The sequence below is a fragment of the Calcarisporiella thermophila genome (assembly GCF_041956535.1).
Source record: "Calcarisporiella thermophila strain CBS 279.70 unplaced genomic scaffold VTP21scaffold_19, whole genome shotgun sequence".
In the NCBI taxonomy this organism is placed as follows: Eukaryota; Fungi; Calcarisporiellomycota; class Calcarisporiellomycetes; order Calcarisporiellales; family Calcarisporiellaceae; genus Calcarisporiella; species Calcarisporiella thermophila.
In genome coordinates, this window is record NW_027192209.1 from 298,780 (window position 1) to 315,260 (window position 16,481).

General features: G+C 41.3%; 7 protein-coding genes across 7 annotated transcripts; 3 read left to right on the forward strand and 4 right to left on the reverse strand.

The window, feature by feature from the left end:
* Positions 1–268: 268 nt before the first annotated feature.
* VTP21DRAFT_3922 (uncharacterized protein) lies at positions 269–1,864 on the forward strand (the record flags this gene model as incomplete). Its single annotated transcript, XM_069394276.1, has 7 exons — positions 269–469; positions 536–547; positions 631–699; positions 763–1,096; positions 1,157–1,235; positions 1,303–1,438; positions 1,514–1,864. The coding sequence occupies 7 exons, from the start codon at positions 269–271 to the stop codon at positions 1,862–1,864; spliced, it is 1,182 nt and encodes a 393-aa protein (XP_069248801.1).
* A 105-nt stretch (positions 1,865–1,969) lies between these two features.
* On the reverse strand, positions 1,970–3,027 carry VTP21DRAFT_3923 (uncharacterized protein; the record flags this gene model as incomplete). Its single annotated transcript, XM_069394277.1, has 4 exons — positions 1,970–2,037; positions 2,098–2,698; positions 2,769–2,850; positions 2,972–3,027. The coding sequence occupies 4 exons, from the start codon at positions 3,025–3,027 to the stop codon at positions 1,970–1,972; spliced, it is 807 nt and encodes a 268-aa protein (XP_069248802.1).
* A 218-nt stretch (positions 3,028–3,245) lies between these two features.
* On the forward strand, positions 3,246–4,400 carry VTP21DRAFT_3924 (uncharacterized protein; the record flags this gene model as incomplete). The annotated part of the gene is made up of 6 exons (XM_069394278.1): positions 3,246–3,248; positions 3,330–3,476; positions 3,548–3,651; positions 3,719–3,807; positions 3,873–3,943; positions 4,008–4,400. The coding sequence occupies 6 exons, from the start codon at positions 3,246–3,248 to the stop codon at positions 4,398–4,400; spliced, it is 807 nt and encodes a 268-aa protein (XP_069248803.1).
* Positions 4,401–4,673: 273 nt separating this feature from the next.
* Positions 4,674–6,200, reverse strand: VTP21DRAFT_3925 (uncharacterized protein; the record flags this gene model as incomplete). The annotated part of the gene is made up of 7 exons (XM_069394279.1): positions 4,674–4,838; positions 4,900–4,971; positions 5,043–5,080; positions 5,150–5,306; positions 5,381–5,580; positions 5,637–5,795; positions 5,858–6,200. 7 exons carry the CDS (start codon positions 6,198–6,200, stop codon positions 4,674–4,676), a joined length of 1,134 nt encoding a protein of 377 aa, XP_069248804.1.
* A 286-nt stretch (positions 6,201–6,486) lies between these two features.
* Positions 6,487–10,123, forward strand: VTP21DRAFT_3926 (uncharacterized protein; the record flags this gene model as incomplete). Its single annotated transcript, XM_069394280.1, has 9 exons — positions 6,487–7,065; positions 7,128–7,274; positions 7,343–7,638; positions 7,695–7,838; positions 8,906–9,122; positions 9,192–9,392; positions 9,481–9,591; positions 9,650–9,912; positions 9,979–10,123. The coding sequence occupies 9 exons, from the start codon at positions 6,487–6,489 to the stop codon at positions 10,121–10,123; spliced, it is 2,103 nt and encodes a 700-aa protein (XP_069248805.1).
* A 1,038-nt stretch (positions 10,124–11,161) lies between these two features.
* VTP21DRAFT_3927 (uncharacterized protein) lies at positions 11,162–13,424 on the reverse strand (the record flags this gene model as incomplete). The annotated part of the gene is made up of 7 exons (XM_069394281.1): positions 11,162–11,593; positions 11,673–11,780; positions 11,834–12,295; positions 12,368–12,453; positions 12,510–12,611; positions 12,669–12,810; positions 12,912–13,424. The coding sequence occupies 7 exons, from the start codon at positions 13,422–13,424 to the stop codon at positions 11,162–11,164; spliced, it is 1,845 nt and encodes a 614-aa protein (XP_069248806.1).
* Positions 13,425–13,636: 212 nt separating this feature from the next.
* VTP21DRAFT_3928 (uncharacterized protein) lies at positions 13,637–16,296 on the reverse strand (the record flags this gene model as incomplete). Its single annotated transcript, XM_069394282.1, has 8 exons — positions 13,637–13,705; positions 13,783–14,042; positions 14,122–14,296; positions 14,371–14,579; positions 14,644–15,379; positions 15,440–15,859; positions 15,935–16,102; positions 16,174–16,296. 8 exons carry the CDS (start codon positions 16,294–16,296, stop codon positions 13,637–13,639), a joined length of 2,160 nt encoding a protein of 719 aa, XP_069248807.1.
* Positions 16,297–16,481: the final 185 nt, after the last annotated feature.

Sequence of the window (16,481 nt, forward strand, 5' to 3'; positions counted from 1 at the left end):
TCTAATACAACGCTGAGCAAACTCAATCGTTCGAATAAGTGTGGTTTTTTTGTCACATTTTTGGGCACAAGATTGGAGTGAATTAGCGCGCCTACAGCTTATAGTGTCTCCAAAATATGATTTCGATTTATTTTACACTATTCAGCTTGATGTTGGACTGCTTTTTGTGACTGGATAGCATTGACAAACAATAATTTACTCTCCGACCTGGATTCCTGCAAAAAAATTCTACTCTTTAGCATCAAGACAATATATAGGGAATTCAAAAATGAGAAGCGCTCTTACATGGGAGGTGGTTGCCAAATGCTCCCGCACAAAAGCCCGTGCAGCTCGTCTCACTCTTCCGCATGGCCCCGTAGATGCACCGGTATTTATGCCTGTTGCGACACAAGCCTCACTTAAGGGTCTTACTCCTCAGCAACTGGAAGATGTTGGATGTCAGATTATCTTGAATAATACATATCATTTGGTAAACTGAATGCCGAGTGATTTTCCGACAAATCCGTCATATACTGACATATTTTTTCCTTAATAGGGAACAAGACCGGTAAATAGCATTCGCTAACACGAATTGATCCATTTTTCGAAAATTGCATACTATATATTTTACCCTTGATTTCCCCACTATAGGGCCAGGAAATAATAGACAATGCGGGTGGCTCTCATAAATTCCAGGGCTGGAATCGCAACCTTCTCACGGTAATTCCTGCAACAACTGTAATTATCTTTGGCTTTATTTAATTTCCCCGCTCTGATAAATAGGATAGTGGAGGCTTCCAAATGGTGTCTCTCCTAAAGCTTGCCGAGATAACAGAGGCGGGCGTTGAGTTTGAATCTCCTCACGATGGCTCTCGCATGCTACTGACCCCCGAGTACTCCATTGACCTTCAGAATTCGATTGGTGCAGATATCATTATGCAACTTGATGACGTTGTATCAAGTTTAACAACGGGTGCACGAGTAGAAGAAGCAATGTGGAGGACACTGAGATGGCTGGATAGATGTATGGCTGCACACAAATACCCAGAGCGTCAAAACTTGTTTGGAATTGTACAAGGAGGCCTTGATCCGGAACTACGAAAGATTTGCGTAGCTGGTATCTAGAGCGATTATATTGCTGTTAGCCCTTCGAAATTAAATGTGTTTGACTATGTAGAGATGCTCAAACGGGATTTGCCTGGCTATGCCATCGGTGGACTTAGCGGAGGTGAAGAGAAAGATGTCTTTTGGAAAATGTATTTACTCGTGCGGGCTATAGATTTTGCATTGGTTAGCTAACTCGAACTACTTTTTTGCCTGTAGTGTAAGTCTCTGCACAGATCTTCTTCCAGATAACAAACCAAGGTACTGTATGGGCGTTGGTTATGCTGAGGATCTGGTAGTTTGCGTCGCATTGGGCGTAGATATGTTTGACTGCGTCTTCCCGACACGAACTGCTGTAAGCTTTCTTTTAAATCTTTTTCCGCACATTAATTCGAAGGACAACTCACCCCCTGTTTGCTCATCGTCTTAGCGCTTCGGAAATGCATTGACATTTAATGGGACACTTTCTTTGAAATCAACTCGGTATGCTCAAGACTTTTCTCCCATTGAGGAAGGGTGCCCATGTTTGGCCTGCCAGAAATACACCCGCTCTTACATGCATCTTTTGGTCGCACGTGAGACCGTTGGATGCCACTTCCTCACCCTGCATAATGTAGTGTTTCAGTTAAGACTGATGCGACAGGTTCGTCAGGCAATCATCGAAGATAGGTTCCCAGAGTATATCCAAACATTCTTCAAGGGCTATTTCGGAGGGAGGGATAAGTATCCCGTATGGGCAGTAAATGCGCTGAAAAGCGTGGGGGTTGAACTATTGGACTGATGGCTGTATCTTTTTTATATGTTTTTATTTTTTACACGGTGAAAATAACAAATATGAAAAGCTTTCAAAGTCATTGAAAAAAAAAACAAGAGGCTCTCTAGTACTTTAAGACATATCCATGGCTTCCCCCTCGCTAACAGTGACGAAGTTGCGAATATCCTCTTTGAGCACGGCTATAAAACGGGCTAGTTAGATTGCAATTAACAAATACTAGTCTTAAAGGGAGACTTCACCTGTAGTTCCCCGCGCAAATTTATAGCTTTGCTCCTTCGCCCCGCGCTCATTCGGCCGAGCATAGTTCCGCAGTACATCGACCTTCCCTTTCTCGAGGACCACCACGTCCACATTTGAACCTGAGCCCATATCGTTAAAAATACCGGCCTCGATCGCGTCCTTAACTAGAGCAATTGCTTCCTCTCTCGTCATATCCTTCTTCCATCGGCTCTCAAAGACTGACATTGCTGCAAGGGATCCAGAGCCCATTGTCACATAGGGGAGCTTATCGGTACTTCCGTGAGGATAGATGGTGAAGATTTGAGGCCCATTTAAATCGTATCCTCCCAGCACAAGGGCAGCACCAATATGACCCTGGTACTTGAAGAGCATCTGCTTCAGCATCGTAACAGCGGTAACTGTTCGCGCCTCGCGGCCAGTGGCAAGACGATGTAATTCGAGTTGGCTGCTGATAAGTGCAGTTGTGAACTCGGTGTCTGCCGCTGTTCCAGCTCCACAGCAGTACATGTTAGGGGCAAGATAATGGATCTTTTCGCAGTTCTTGTCCGCCACAATAGGGCCCGAAGTGGCACGAGTATCAGCACCAAGACAGACTCCGTCCTAAATTTCCCATTTTACAAGTCGGAATCAATAAGAGCACATATATAAATTGCGCAATCGTAGAACTTACATTAAAGATGCAACCAACAATGGTGGTTCCTGTCTTAGTAGCCTTAGGATGAGGTAGACCCTTCTTTTCGAGGGTGAGATTCCTAGTGTTCAACGAGAGTTAGTTTCAGTTTAGAAGCTTTATATGATTAGATTGGAAACAGTAGGACGGCCAATGAGATTAAAAAGAGACTCGAGTCTCGAGTGAAAATGAAAGTAGCCTACCGTTGGTAGTTATCGAAGTTGAATCCGCCTTTCGGCAAGTTTACTTTCATCGCCATTGTGCAGAATGTTGTTTTTATTCAATTGGAATCGTGATTAACCCAAGTAATAAAAAATAGACCTAAAAATCAAGTAGAAGGACTGACGCGGCCAGCAAAATTTCAAGCGGCTGACGTTATCATTTCTGACGCGTAACTCTTCCCTTGGTATTTCTCTCCTCGATCTATTACCGCAATCCACTTCTAAAACACACCATTAAACGATCGGACGAGAAACCATGGTAAGGCGGACGACCCCTCTATCCTCAGCAGACTGCACTCCCAGTTCTTGCTTACCCATTTCTGATTTCCTTGAAACATAGTTTCGAAACCAATATGACAACGATGCATCCACTTGGTCTCCCCAAGGCCGCATCCACCAGGTCGAATATGCGCTTGAAGCAGTCAAGCAGGGGTCGGCTGCATTAGGTCTACGTTCAAATACTCATGCAGTCCTGTTGGCCCTCAAGGTGAGATTTTGATCTCTTACGATTCCATTGGACTTCATTAACATTTCCATGTTTAAATGAATTGTTTAAAGAGATCGTCTGGAGAACTTGCTTCGTATCAGAAAAAAATTATTCGGATTGATGATCACATGGGTGTAGCTATTGCAGGATTAACATCGGATGCTCGTGTACTAAGGTACATCCTTCATTTCTCGAATATGCCTACAGGACTTTTGTTTATTAATTTATTAATCCGATGATAGTCATTATATGCGTACAGAGGCCATGAAATCAAAAATGTTATTCGATAGGCCACTTCCTGTCTTCCGCATCGTTACTGCAATTGCCGATAGTAAATTCCGATGTATTGAATGCGTTGAAAAGGCAAATATACTGACACTCTTCTATGTATTCCAGAGGCACAAGTCAATACACAGCACTATGGTGGCCGCCCCTATGGTGTTGGGTTGTTAGTTATCGGATATGATGTAGGATTTGGATGCTTTTTATTATGATGTGGAGAATACTTCATAGCTGTGAATTTTTTATTAGGAAACCGGTCCTCATCTATACGAATGTTCTCCCGCGGGTAATGCCTTTGAATATTATGCCATGGCGATTGGTGCTCGATCCCAGTCTGCGAAGACGTATTTAGAAAAGAACTTTTCTGAGTTTGCGGAAGCTTCCGTTGGAGAACTCATTCGACATGGTCTCCATGCTCTCCGGGACACATTGCAGCAGGACAAAGAGCTTACAACTTTGAACGTATCCGTGTCTGTTGTTGGAGAAGGTCAAAAATTTGAGATTATTGAGGGTGATAAGCTGAAACCCTATCTGGACATGCTGGAGGAACGTGGGCGGACGACTGGACCTTCAGCGCCTAGTGCTGGAGCAGCGAGCATGACAGAGCAAGGGGAGGCGCCCATGGAGACAGATTCGGTGTAAAACGTTGCAATTTGACGAAGTTAAATGGTTTTCAAATTTGTTATTTTTAAATTTCTTTCAATTTTCTTTCTCCTTTTTGAATAAACTATAAAATATAAAAATATTTTTATTGTTTTTCTTTTATATATATATGTAGAGTAAATAATCGATAAATGGAATAGCAACACCGGAAGAATAGGAAAAGAAGTAAGAGAAGGAAGAAAAAGCAAGAAATTCTGTACAAAGTCAAATCCAATATAAAAAAAAAAGCATAACAATTCTAACTACAAAACACTATGGACCCGTCAAATAGCGCAGAATATCAGATAGTGAAACGATTCCACATAAATGATTGCCCTGATCGACGACTATGAGGCGATGAACTTGAGCTTTGCGAACGGTGGCAAATATAGATTGAAGGGTGTCATTAAGCGTGCAGGTATGTACTCCGGGGAAATCCTAAAGGAATCAAGCATGAGCACAAATTGCTTTGCCGCAGCACAAGAAACCTGTTTAATACCTCAGATCTTCGTTTGAGTGCCTCGCCGACAGGTGTGTTGAGATCATGGTATGCCCCTGATCGTGCGATAATCTAAAATGGAATTGGAAACATAAAAAGTGAGATTTTCTCATCATGGTCACTGATGCTGCGCGAGTTCCTACCATTACATCCAATGCCTCATACACATTAATAACAACATCTAGTTTACGCAGAAGAAAAACATATTATCAAATCAGCCCCACAAATGTCATTTCCGCCCAATACTTACTATCTTCATCCACAATAGGAACTGAGGATATGCCCCGCTCCGCCAACATGTTAATCACTTCAATCACAGGAGTTGACATTTGTGCAGTCGCAATATTTTCGTACGTCCCAATGCGTAGCTGCGAGAGGGGCTGCTTCAGATACCGAGTACCTTTGAACTTTAAGAGAACAAAAATTGTAATAATTAAGAAAATGCGTACTTTACGCTTCTCTACTCAAAAAAAAAACTTACATTCATTGCAATAAATTTCAAAATCCGGTATTGAGTTAGTACCGACACAATCATTTCCTGTCCAGAATCCGGGTCAGTGTCCAGTAGAGGCAACCGATGGGCACGCGACTCCACAAGCAGCCGACAGGCATCATACAGAGATCGCATAGGATGGATAAAAAGCATCTGAGGTGGTGGTGCCCCTATTTTCTGCTCCATGTCTAAACAAAAACAAAAGTATAAGAGAAATCTCAAGTGGGCTGAGGAGCTAGCATACCTCGTAGCTGCCATATTTGAAATTTCTCAATCTCCTCGAGAGCTCTTGTCCACGATGAATGGGTGTAGTAATATTGTATAAGATTAATAAAATCGGAGACAGTGAGAACACCTGCAAATTTGTGTTTCTTGGAATCCCATAGCGGTGCAGATACTACGCCTATTTTAATGTAGGTATATTAATTAACAGATATAAGAAGTAGTCAGTGGGTACGAGAATACCGTTTTGCATTAATGCTGAGAGAGCTTTTTTAACCAAGAGCGATGTATCCAGTACAATCAATCTAAAGCTCACGGGTAATACATCGTAGCTCGAGTGCTCTTTTAAGAATTCCTTTATTTGTTGCTGACATGTTTCTCCCGCCACTGGGACAGAGGAGGAAGTGGATGAGACGGATGACGGCGTGAAGTCCGGAGTCTCTGAGTGCTCTTTGCGTTTTCTCCATGCTTGGTAAGAGGAGACGGGGTCGAGTGATGTTGGAGTTGAGGAACCAGTCGGTGTGAGAAGCCGGGGAGGGGTAGAAAAGTCCTCATTTTGGTGAGTACTGGGTAGGCCTTCTTCCATGATGGTAATTATTGGGGCTGTTGAAGGCGATGGTTACTTATATAGGCAGCACGCATCTATATAAAGAGCATATATATATTTTCTTAACCACAACTATACAAAATATGCTCACCAAAATGATTTATTAACTTGATGACGAACGCATAATCCAAAATGAGATTTTACTGTGCTCTAATGAAAAAAGAGATATGATTCGGATTGAGTCGATTCCAACACGTCTTGGGCGAATATAAAAAAATCAACTCCAAAGTGATCAACTTCATAATCAGAGCAATAGTATGTACGCATGACGCTACCGCCAGCTCTCTACTTTTTAATACTTTTCGTTCTGTTCAATTCCTGGGCCCTATCCGAATCTCATCCATTCTCGAATACGCATAAGTTTCAGCTAAAGCACGTATTCCATCACAACTCTCAATCTTTATACCGCCGTGACATTGCAGATTCGTCTGCTTCTTTTCAACAGATTTTTGCCGTGCATTCTACCCATGGTAGTACCCGTATACCTTCCAATCCTGATGCCCTACGTGGTGCCCTTACTTTGACTCAATTTCGCGAATCTCTCAATCAAACTGGCAACTATACACCTCAACATGGTGTGATAATTCCCGATCCCTCGTCTAACATTACTCTCATTTCCTTTGCTGCCATGACCTATGATGCATATAATCTGCCTGATAAAACTAAGGATTGGTATGACGTGGGCGGAGGATGGATGGTCAATTCGAGTTTCGGATGGAAAACGGATGGATTAAGGGGGCATGTTTTCGGAGACGTAGATAATACTACGCTTGTTGTTGCGATCAAAGGAACAACAGCGAGTTTATTCGGTGGAGGAGAGACTGGAGTAAGAGATAAGTTGAATGTAAGCTCTCCATTTTGGTGTTCTCAGGGTGCAGACTTCGAGATATTTTTCTAAACCATTAGGACAATCGATTATTCTCATGCTGTTGCGCACGAGTCGATGCAACATGGAGAACTGTATGTGACTGCTATAAAGGCGCATATACATGTTCCCAAGATTGTATCGAAGATACTTTAGCAGAGGAAGAAATGTATTACACCAATGCCATGGTATGTGTCTAATTTTCGCACAGATAATGTTTCTTAGTAAACTAATCTTTCTCACTTCGACCCACCAGAAAATCCTTTTTGAAGTGATGGATGCATATCCCGAGGCAACTATTTGGCTAACCGGCCATTCTCTTGGCGGATCAATTGCCTCACTTCTCGGTCTCACATTCGGAATTCCAACCATTACCTTTGAGTCACCCGGTGACTTACTCGCGGCACGCCGATTACACCTCCCAATGGCGCCGGGGCTTGACATGCGCGGTGTTCCAATATGGCATATTGGTCACACGGCCGATCCTATATTTATGGGGGTATGCACGGGGCCAACCAGCAGCTGCTACTATAGTGGGTTTGCAATCGAAAGGTATATCGAAAAGTTTAAAATTAATATATATTGGTGGTGTAATCTTTTCTTCACAGCAAATGTCACTCAGGGAAGGTTTGCGTTTATGACACAGTGAAGGAGGAAGGTTGGCGCCTTGATATTCGAAGCCATCGAATCGGTGATGTGATTGAGCGTGTGCTCAAACGTTATGAGCCCCGTCCATGCGTTGTCGAGGAAGAGTGTGAAGATTGTGGTCTGTGGAAATTTACTTGATCAACCCTTTATGTTAAATGGTATCTCCGCATTGATTTTTTTTTCTAAATTTAATTATTAGCATGTAGCAATATACTTGTACATTTGTTATTATACCTTTGCTAGTCTATATAAATAGCCTATTTAATGATTCATTATCTAAAACGAAATCTCTACCTTTATATTTTTCAATCTTGCGATATTATAATTTTTTTAAGTTTCTTGCCTTAAATTTGTTAAACAGTGTATGGTTGTGATTTTTAAACAAAACTTCTCACATATACTACGTATGTGTGAGAAGTTTTGTTTAAATATAAAGTTTTTATGTGCTGGCACGAAAAAAACAAAACTGAAAGGCTATACAGTGTTTTTGGACAATATCTTTGCTGTTTGTCATTTATTCCAAGCCTGTAAGCTAGATATATTTATCTCAACCCGTTTATCAAACAGAAAGAGTTACAATTTCGTATTGAAATTTAGGGCATATTTTATATTAAAGCATGTGAAAATATCTCTGAGAACGATTCAAACTACATTAAATAACATACGCCCCGGTTTCTAAGGATAGGCATAAACCTTCTAGCTGACTTTAACAATTATTCTCTGAAAGGCTAGGACTAAAATGAGGAAGTGGAAATGAGCTTAGGTCACGAACTTATTGTTAGCTAACAATCCTGGGAAATGTTAGAAAACACCAAGACCGATTAGCTGGTATAAACAACTGCCACGGAAAAGACCGCTTTGATCACACGAAATGACTCTGTTGTCCCACATCTCCTCAATGAAGATTGAGTAGATAGGAGAAATGAAACCGCTGACCTTCACGCTCAAAATCACTTTGAATTCTAATTCTATGATAGGGGAAACTAGATTATTGAATCCTCGTAGTTTTCATCATCCATAACTTTCTTATCCTTTTTTCAACGATTTATTTGGTTCCATGTTTAAATAGTGATAAATAGAGTATGGATAATAAGCCAATATCCATATCAATATATGCTGACTCAGCGGATTGCCAGATAAATGAGAGAACTGATGTATGTAGTTCCGATAGTTCAAATACCAATTTTCAACCTTCGCAAAATACACCTGATTACTCTAATGCGAGGGGAAAGTTTTCAGCCGCCAACAATGATAACAACACCCAGACTGGGAATTCGCCGCTAGAGGAGGAGAATATTGCGCTTGTTGACACATGGCGAGGTTGGCCGGTAGTGCTTGGTGGCTTTCTTGTAGTGTTCAACAATTTTGGAAACACTTATTCTTGGAGCGTTTACCAGGCATGGACTAAACCTATCTGCTTTGAAATGGCTTTATTGACGATTATACTCTCAATCTAGGACTTTTACACCAATTTTGAATTTAAAGGGCAAACTTCAACGCTTGCCGTCGCGTTCATTGGCACTATCGCAAACGCTTTCATGTTTTTTATTGGCCCTTTCCTGGGACCCCTATATTATATGATGGGACTACAGAGAAGCATGGCTCTAGGAACCTCTCTCTGTGTATTAGCCCAATTGCTAGCCAGTTTCAATACATCGGTATAAATGATTATAATTAAAAGTTTTGATAAAAATGATACCAGAATAATTGACCTAAATATTTTTTTTTCTTTTTGCCCTTGGATAGATGTGGCAGCTCTATTTGACTCAGGGGATTATGTTTGGACTTGGAAATTCATTCCTCTTTTTCCCCGCGATGATGCTACCAAGTCAGTGGTTTCAGAAGTATCGAGGAATTGTAGGTCATCCTATCTCATATACGTACGATTCTGCTTCCTTTATATTCTAGTCATTAGGCAACAGGATGTTGTGTCGCTGGAAGTGGAATTGGCGGGCTTTGCATCACACCTATAGTTCGTACCGTCATTGATCACTACGGCTATCGTTGGTCACTACGAGTAACTAGCATCATATCATTCATTCTCCTGAGCTCCGCCTCCCTTCTCTGCCGCCCACGCATCCCACTTTCACAACTTGGACGAAGAAAGGGATTTAATTTTGACATCGTAAACCCAAGACTATTAATTCTCTTTTGCTTTGGCTTCTTGGCAAGTTTTGGGTGAGTATTTGCCTTTGTTACAAATTCATGTTTTCCATAGTGATTCTGATAGGTTTAATATCGCAGATATCTTCCCCCTTTTTTCATGATGGCCACCTATGCGCGTTCTGTAGGAGTTACTCCACAATTGGCAGCCGTCCTTGCTGGTGTTATGAGCGGGATCAACTCTTTCGGTCGGATTCTGATGGGTGGCCTTGCTGATATTTTGTAAGTTTGGCAACAAGATTTTTTTCGATACATGTTTTAGAATTGCTAATTGGTTAGCTATAAATAAATAGCGGGCACCTTAATGCGATGTTTTTTTGCACGCTAATCTCTGGACTTGCTACCATGCTGATATGGCCATTTGCAACGAACTTTGGAATATTAATTTTGTATATTGTGATATATGGACTCTTTGGTGGAGCATATTTAAGTGTATTATCAGTTGTGCTTGCAGATATCGTGGGAACACAAAATTTGCCCACAGCACTGGTGAGTGCGCCTGCTTCCTTCCATTAAAGCTTACAAGAGTTGCATTTTAATCCTGCTTATAATAGGGAATGGTTTATTTCTCCGGTTTTTTTGGATCATTGCTAGGCACCCCGATCAGGTAAATATTCGCACATTGATTGAAGTATTATTAAACAAACGATGAATCATTTGCTATTTTCCTCTTCGTCGATAATATCAGCGGGGTAATCTATGATAACACGGGATACTTTCTCCTTCTTCAAGAGTTTGCTGGGGCAGTCACTGTGGTTGGATCTTTTTTTATATTGCGGCTGAAGTTAGTCACCAAGAGTAAATTTTTTGCAAAGATATAGATATAAACAATGTTTTAGAATCCATGGAAAATATTTTCCTTAAATACCTACATAAATTGTGATGATATAGTTTTATCCGCTATTAAACCATGTAGCCAAGGGAATAGAAATTATTTGGTCTGAAATTGTGAGAGTAATGGTTTATTCAGATTTCGCTGATAGTGTATAAATTGTTTTACAATTAAGTTGGTATAAAATATCACCCAAAATCTAAACGCGAAGGTAATCATTGAATATAGTTCCATTTTTCATATACCATTTTGATGCTCTCCATATAGAAGGGATTGAAACTAAAAGAAAATATGTTGGGTTGGGATGGATATCTTGTTATACTTTAAAAAATCGAAGATGGATATAAAGGGTGTCTAGTGGAAAGGAGAAAGGTAAAAAGCTCATAGACAATTCTATCAGAAGGTCAATTTCATTTATAGTATTCATTGTTTCTATAGTTGCATTATTCTAGATTCAATTTCCGCGAACATATTCTTGCATCGCACCCTACTCCCCATTTTGGCGCACAGCAAGAAGGCCCCAGACAATTTTCTATGAAGACTGTAGGTTTCCTCTGGAGGGGGTGTTAACCGGTGTTTCAGCATAGTGGGAACGAGTTCTCTGATGCGTTGACTGATTGTTTGGTCAGAAAAGTCGTATAAGTCTGGCGAATCTGCGCGGAATGGTTCACCAAGTGTCATTACGCTTTCAACGTGAGCTCGATTCATGACCTCAGTTTCAAGTCCCGTGAGGAAACCAAGCTGCCGTGAATATTCGAGGCAGGCCGCCTGATCTCCAGATCCTGCAGCTTTGATTACTCGGAAATATAGTTCGGTGAAATGAGAGTCAAACTCTCGACTCGCGCCAAAATCGAGCAAAATGATCTAGAGTAAAGGATGGTAAGGTTAACCGATATATAGAGATGGTGGGATAGTGTGATAGCCTAGATAAATATGTAATTACTTTCTGATTCTTGGCGTCATACATGAAATTTGACCAGTTGGGATCTGTTTGCATAAATTGGAATTCAAAGATTTCTCGTAGACATAACCTAAGCAATTCTTCTCCAATCTGCAAGTCCATTAGCTCACTTACTACTGACTAACCTGGAGCTATTTACTTACTCTATCCCGCACATCCTGCGAGTACCTAGTCGCCTGTACGAGAGGTTCACCCTCCATCATCTCTGCTGTCAGTACACGCTCAGTCGAAAGTTCTTCTACCACTTTAGGTACCACAAAGGTATTGCTATCCTCTAACAATTCCCCAAATCTTTTCATAGCAGCTGCTTCCCTTACATAATCGCATTCCCATCCTAATTCCCTTCTGGCTACCTTGATCGTGTTGTCTAGATATAAGCCACGGGGAAGGAGATTAATATATGCCACCAGTGCTCGTAGATTATTAAGGTCTGAGTCGATTGAGGCGGCAACTCCTGGGTATTGAATTTTGACAGCTACAGGAAGGTTTGTTGAACGAATACGTGCACGATGCACCTGACCTATGGATGCAGCGGCGAAGGGTATAGGATCAAAGGATGCAAAGTTAGTTTGCCAATCTGAGCCAAGCTCTTTGGACATAACTTTCTATACAGTTAATGCATATTTCCTTTGAGTAAAAAGTTGATTGATAGAATAGAAGAAAAATATCATAATAACCTCCATTTGCCACTGCGGCATATAATTAGCACTATTCTGAACACGCAGTAATATTTTCTCAATCTCCGGGGGTAGCATGTTATTGTCTGTCATATCATTAGCACATGCTTAGTAAACTTATTGAATAGCACAGTATGTATACCTTGAATGCTCAACATTTGTCCGAGTTTAAGGGCGGCTCCTCTCATTTTCGAAAGTTTGCTTACTAACAGATCAATATTTCCCTCATTCAAAAATAGAGAGCCTAGCTTCCTTGTCATTAGATAGTGCCATAATGTACTGTTAATTTGCTACAGCGAACCTTGATTATTTCCACCGAAACCGCGCTTTACAGCTGCACTCATGGCTCCTACTCCAAGACCTGCCACTAAGCTTCCATAGTGAAACAAGCGGGATGTACGAGATACTGGCATGCGAGATTCCTTAAGGTTATTTGATCCCTGCTTTATAATAGGGCATAAGAAATATATTAGAGACCGAATAAATATAATATTAATTAGCGTAGAATTGATATAAAAATTGACAGAATAAATACAGGTCTTACCATTATCTGCTCAGATTCAAGCGGCTCTGTCCAGATATTTGTATCTAGAGTAGGAATAGCCCTCTGTGATTCTGATGTCTTCGGCATGTTAGCCATATTAGTGTTCATTTCCTCCCGAGCCTGAATGTTGGGCTCAAGATTGGTTCTGTTGGATTTATTTCCCTTCAATTCTGAAAATTGCCGATCTAATATGTCATTGTACTGATTAATTATTTGCTCTTCGAGTAGCGTACTGGGAGCAGGGGGCGTGTCATTTGTCACCGACGAGATTTGTTCCTTTGGCAATGCCTCATGTAAAGCTTGCACGAATGCTGCGTCTTTGAATTCAGGTATGGTTGATGGTGGCGCTACGGTTGATTCTACTTGAGTTGCTCTCCTCTCCTGTTTCCGCAAGATACTTGTGGATAACACTCCAATCTCGATTTGCTTGCGCTGCAACTTTACTAACTCGGAGGCAACCGATTGTACTGCTCGCGAGACAAGCACCAGATCGGCCAAATGACGCCCAGCCATAGTTTAGCACTTACCAAAGCTATATATTTACAAATAACTTTAGCTTTTTACTACCGGGATGGTTTGTGACTTTAATTGAGATTCTGAAATTCATTCTTATACAAAAAAGTTACCAAAGACACGGAAAAATAGGAAAATTAAAATATAACACAGAAATAACATGGCGAAGACATCGTGAATGATACGAGATAAGTGCTGGGTAATTCAGTAGACTAGCGCATCTTGAACGCAAGTAGAGGAGCGAGTGAACTTGGGTGGGCGGCCTTATGCATGAACTCATGCTAGCATTTGATAATAGAAGTCATATAATCAACTCTGTTAATATGGGATAGGTTGTACGAATTATGCTATTACTTACCTCCAACAGCTCCATTGCCGTTGCTCTCGACTTCACATCCACACATAGACATACTGCCAAAAAACTCTTCAGCTCACGGCTTAGCAACTGTGGTTTTTTAAGGGTTGGGGTGCCATTGGTGGCAATCAAATAAAGCGCTTTAAGTGGCTCCTCGTCAAGATAGGGGGGCTCTTTTTCGATCATTTCTATGGCCATAATTCCAAGTGACCAAATATCAACCTTGGCTCCATATTGTTTCTGTTTGACAACCTCGGGTGCCACTATAATATGAATAATAAGGAAGGAGTATTTAAGTATCCTATTTACAAATAAATTGATCGGTTTTTGCGGATAACCTACTCCAATAGGGTGTCCCCACCATGGTTGCGCGCTTGGACTTTTGCTCGGTGAGCTTGGCACAGAATCCAAAATCGGTGAGTTTGACCTGACCTTGAGCAGAAAGAAGTACATTGTCACTTTTGATATCGCGGTGAATTATGTTTTGGGTGTGAAGATGCAGAAGCCCTTTGCACGACTAAAGACCAAAGAAGAAGATGAAGCCTGATCATTGCTCCGCTATCACAGCAAACAGCAACTAAGGGTACTAACCTCAAGACAAACTCTAGAAATTTGCTCCTCAGTCATATTATTGTTCTCGATTACGTCTGTAAGAGCACCGCCTTCCATATACTCCATTACAACCCACAGTTCGTTTCCTCTTAACAGAAAAGAGTCTAGGAAATTAACTATGTTTGGATGCTGATTCTCCTTCATCACCAAAATCTCGTTTACTATTAGCTCTTTACGGGGTTGGTGTGCTATTCGCAAAAATAGAATGAATATAATATTATTTTCAATGAATTGACTCTGCTTGCTATTTACCTAAATCGATCTGTTTGATTGCTGCCTTTTTATTTGACATCAAATGCCGGGCAACATACACAGATCCGGATGCTCCTTGCCCCACTTTTTTGATCTTACTGTAAATCATATTTGGGTCGCCTTTTGATACCACCGATCGCAATTTCTCCATTATTTGTGCTTCTGACATCGTACTGATACGCTGTTCTGCCTTTTTGAGTGTTGTAGCGGAAGGAGGCGTCTTATTTAGTGTTTGCGTTGGTGCGGGTTTCTTATGATCGTTGTAATGAGATTTCGGTGGTGAAGCAGAGGGTGGAGGTGGACGACGTGAGGCGGCCGAATCAAGTGGAGTACGAGGCGGGATATCATTTCTCTTCAACTCTCGCTTCTCATACTCTTTCATGCCCTTTCGCTCCACGTATGAGCGCCCTCCTCCAATGTTAGATCGAAATTCATCGGGCTCTCGGCTGGGAGAAATATCACGTGGGCTTTTTATTGAGCGTTGAAAATAGGAGCTTTGTTGGCGAGGTGGAGAAGATGGCGATGGCAGAGATGAATTAGAAGATAGCGATGTAGAAGAGGGTGAAGAGGGCGATAATGAGGCTGGAGAAGGTGATGGAGGCCTGAGCCGACTTGATACAGTATGAGGGCTTAGTCTAGGAGATATGGTAGGAGAAAGCTGTGAGATGTGAAGCTTATCGAATTTAGGAATATCGAGTGTTAGCATGGGACGAGGTGGCCGACTAGGGGTAGTATTCTAAAATAAAATATACGATTAAAGAAAGTATTGATTAGTGCTAGTGCAGGGAAATAGTACCCCATCCTCTGGGAACAGTTTCCGCGAAATGTCTTTTCCGTTTGAATTTTTCAAAGCTGCCTCATAAATGTTTGATTCCACGAATCCTGAATCTAAGGCTTTTGCAGCCGGTTTTTGTCGAGGCGAAGGCGTTTTGGCGAAGTTTACAAAGTCTGCTTCATCAAAGGTGGGTAAAAGATTTAATAATCCAGCTCCAAACGGCTCCTCTCCTTTATCCTTGCGTTGCTGGTCAATGTAAAATTCAAGCACATCAAGCACTGCCTGTGGATTTTTAGCATAATCTTCTTGTGTGATATGTGAACTCTTAAGGAGTTGTGCCCACGAGTCAGGTAAACCTGTAAACATGCCATTATTCGGATCGAATCCAACGTGAGTAAGGTGTTGGAAATTTGTTGGGCCTGATGCGCCCAAAGGGGAAAGCTGGAAGAGGGATGGGTGTAGTGTACGCAAATTTAACAAATGGCGAAGGTGCAGAAGAAAACTAGACCTTATTACCTTATATATTTCATCCATCCACGAATATAGCTCCTCATCATTCTTACACGAGATATAAAAGGTTTTGTCACGTGTTGAAAGCTCAAAACAATATGGCTTCAGCTCGGTTCGACTGACCACAGTAATTTCATGCATAGCTACTGCCGCGAGTGCCTGGTTGGTTGGTTGCTATTAGGGAAGAAATTTACATTTCTCAATAAAGAGACATCAGAAGATTTAAGGAGATTACATCAACTCACTTCATTTCTGTAGAAACGTAATACCTTCTCGTCCAGGACAAGATACCGCTTACTCCAGATCCAAGAACGCAGACCATCTTCCTTCACTTGCAAAAAGCCCGTCATAAGTTCACGGAGGGTCATTATGAATACCTCTATATACTTAAAGCTTATATAAAATACGAGAACTATAAAATTTGCTGTGTCGATAAAATTAGGGTATGCGCAAGGTAAAGTGAGAGAAAGGCTCTTTTGAATGAGTAAGATGTCCAGATGAACGTAATAAAAAGTTCTTTTTCTTCAAACTAAACAAATGGAGAGAGGAACAG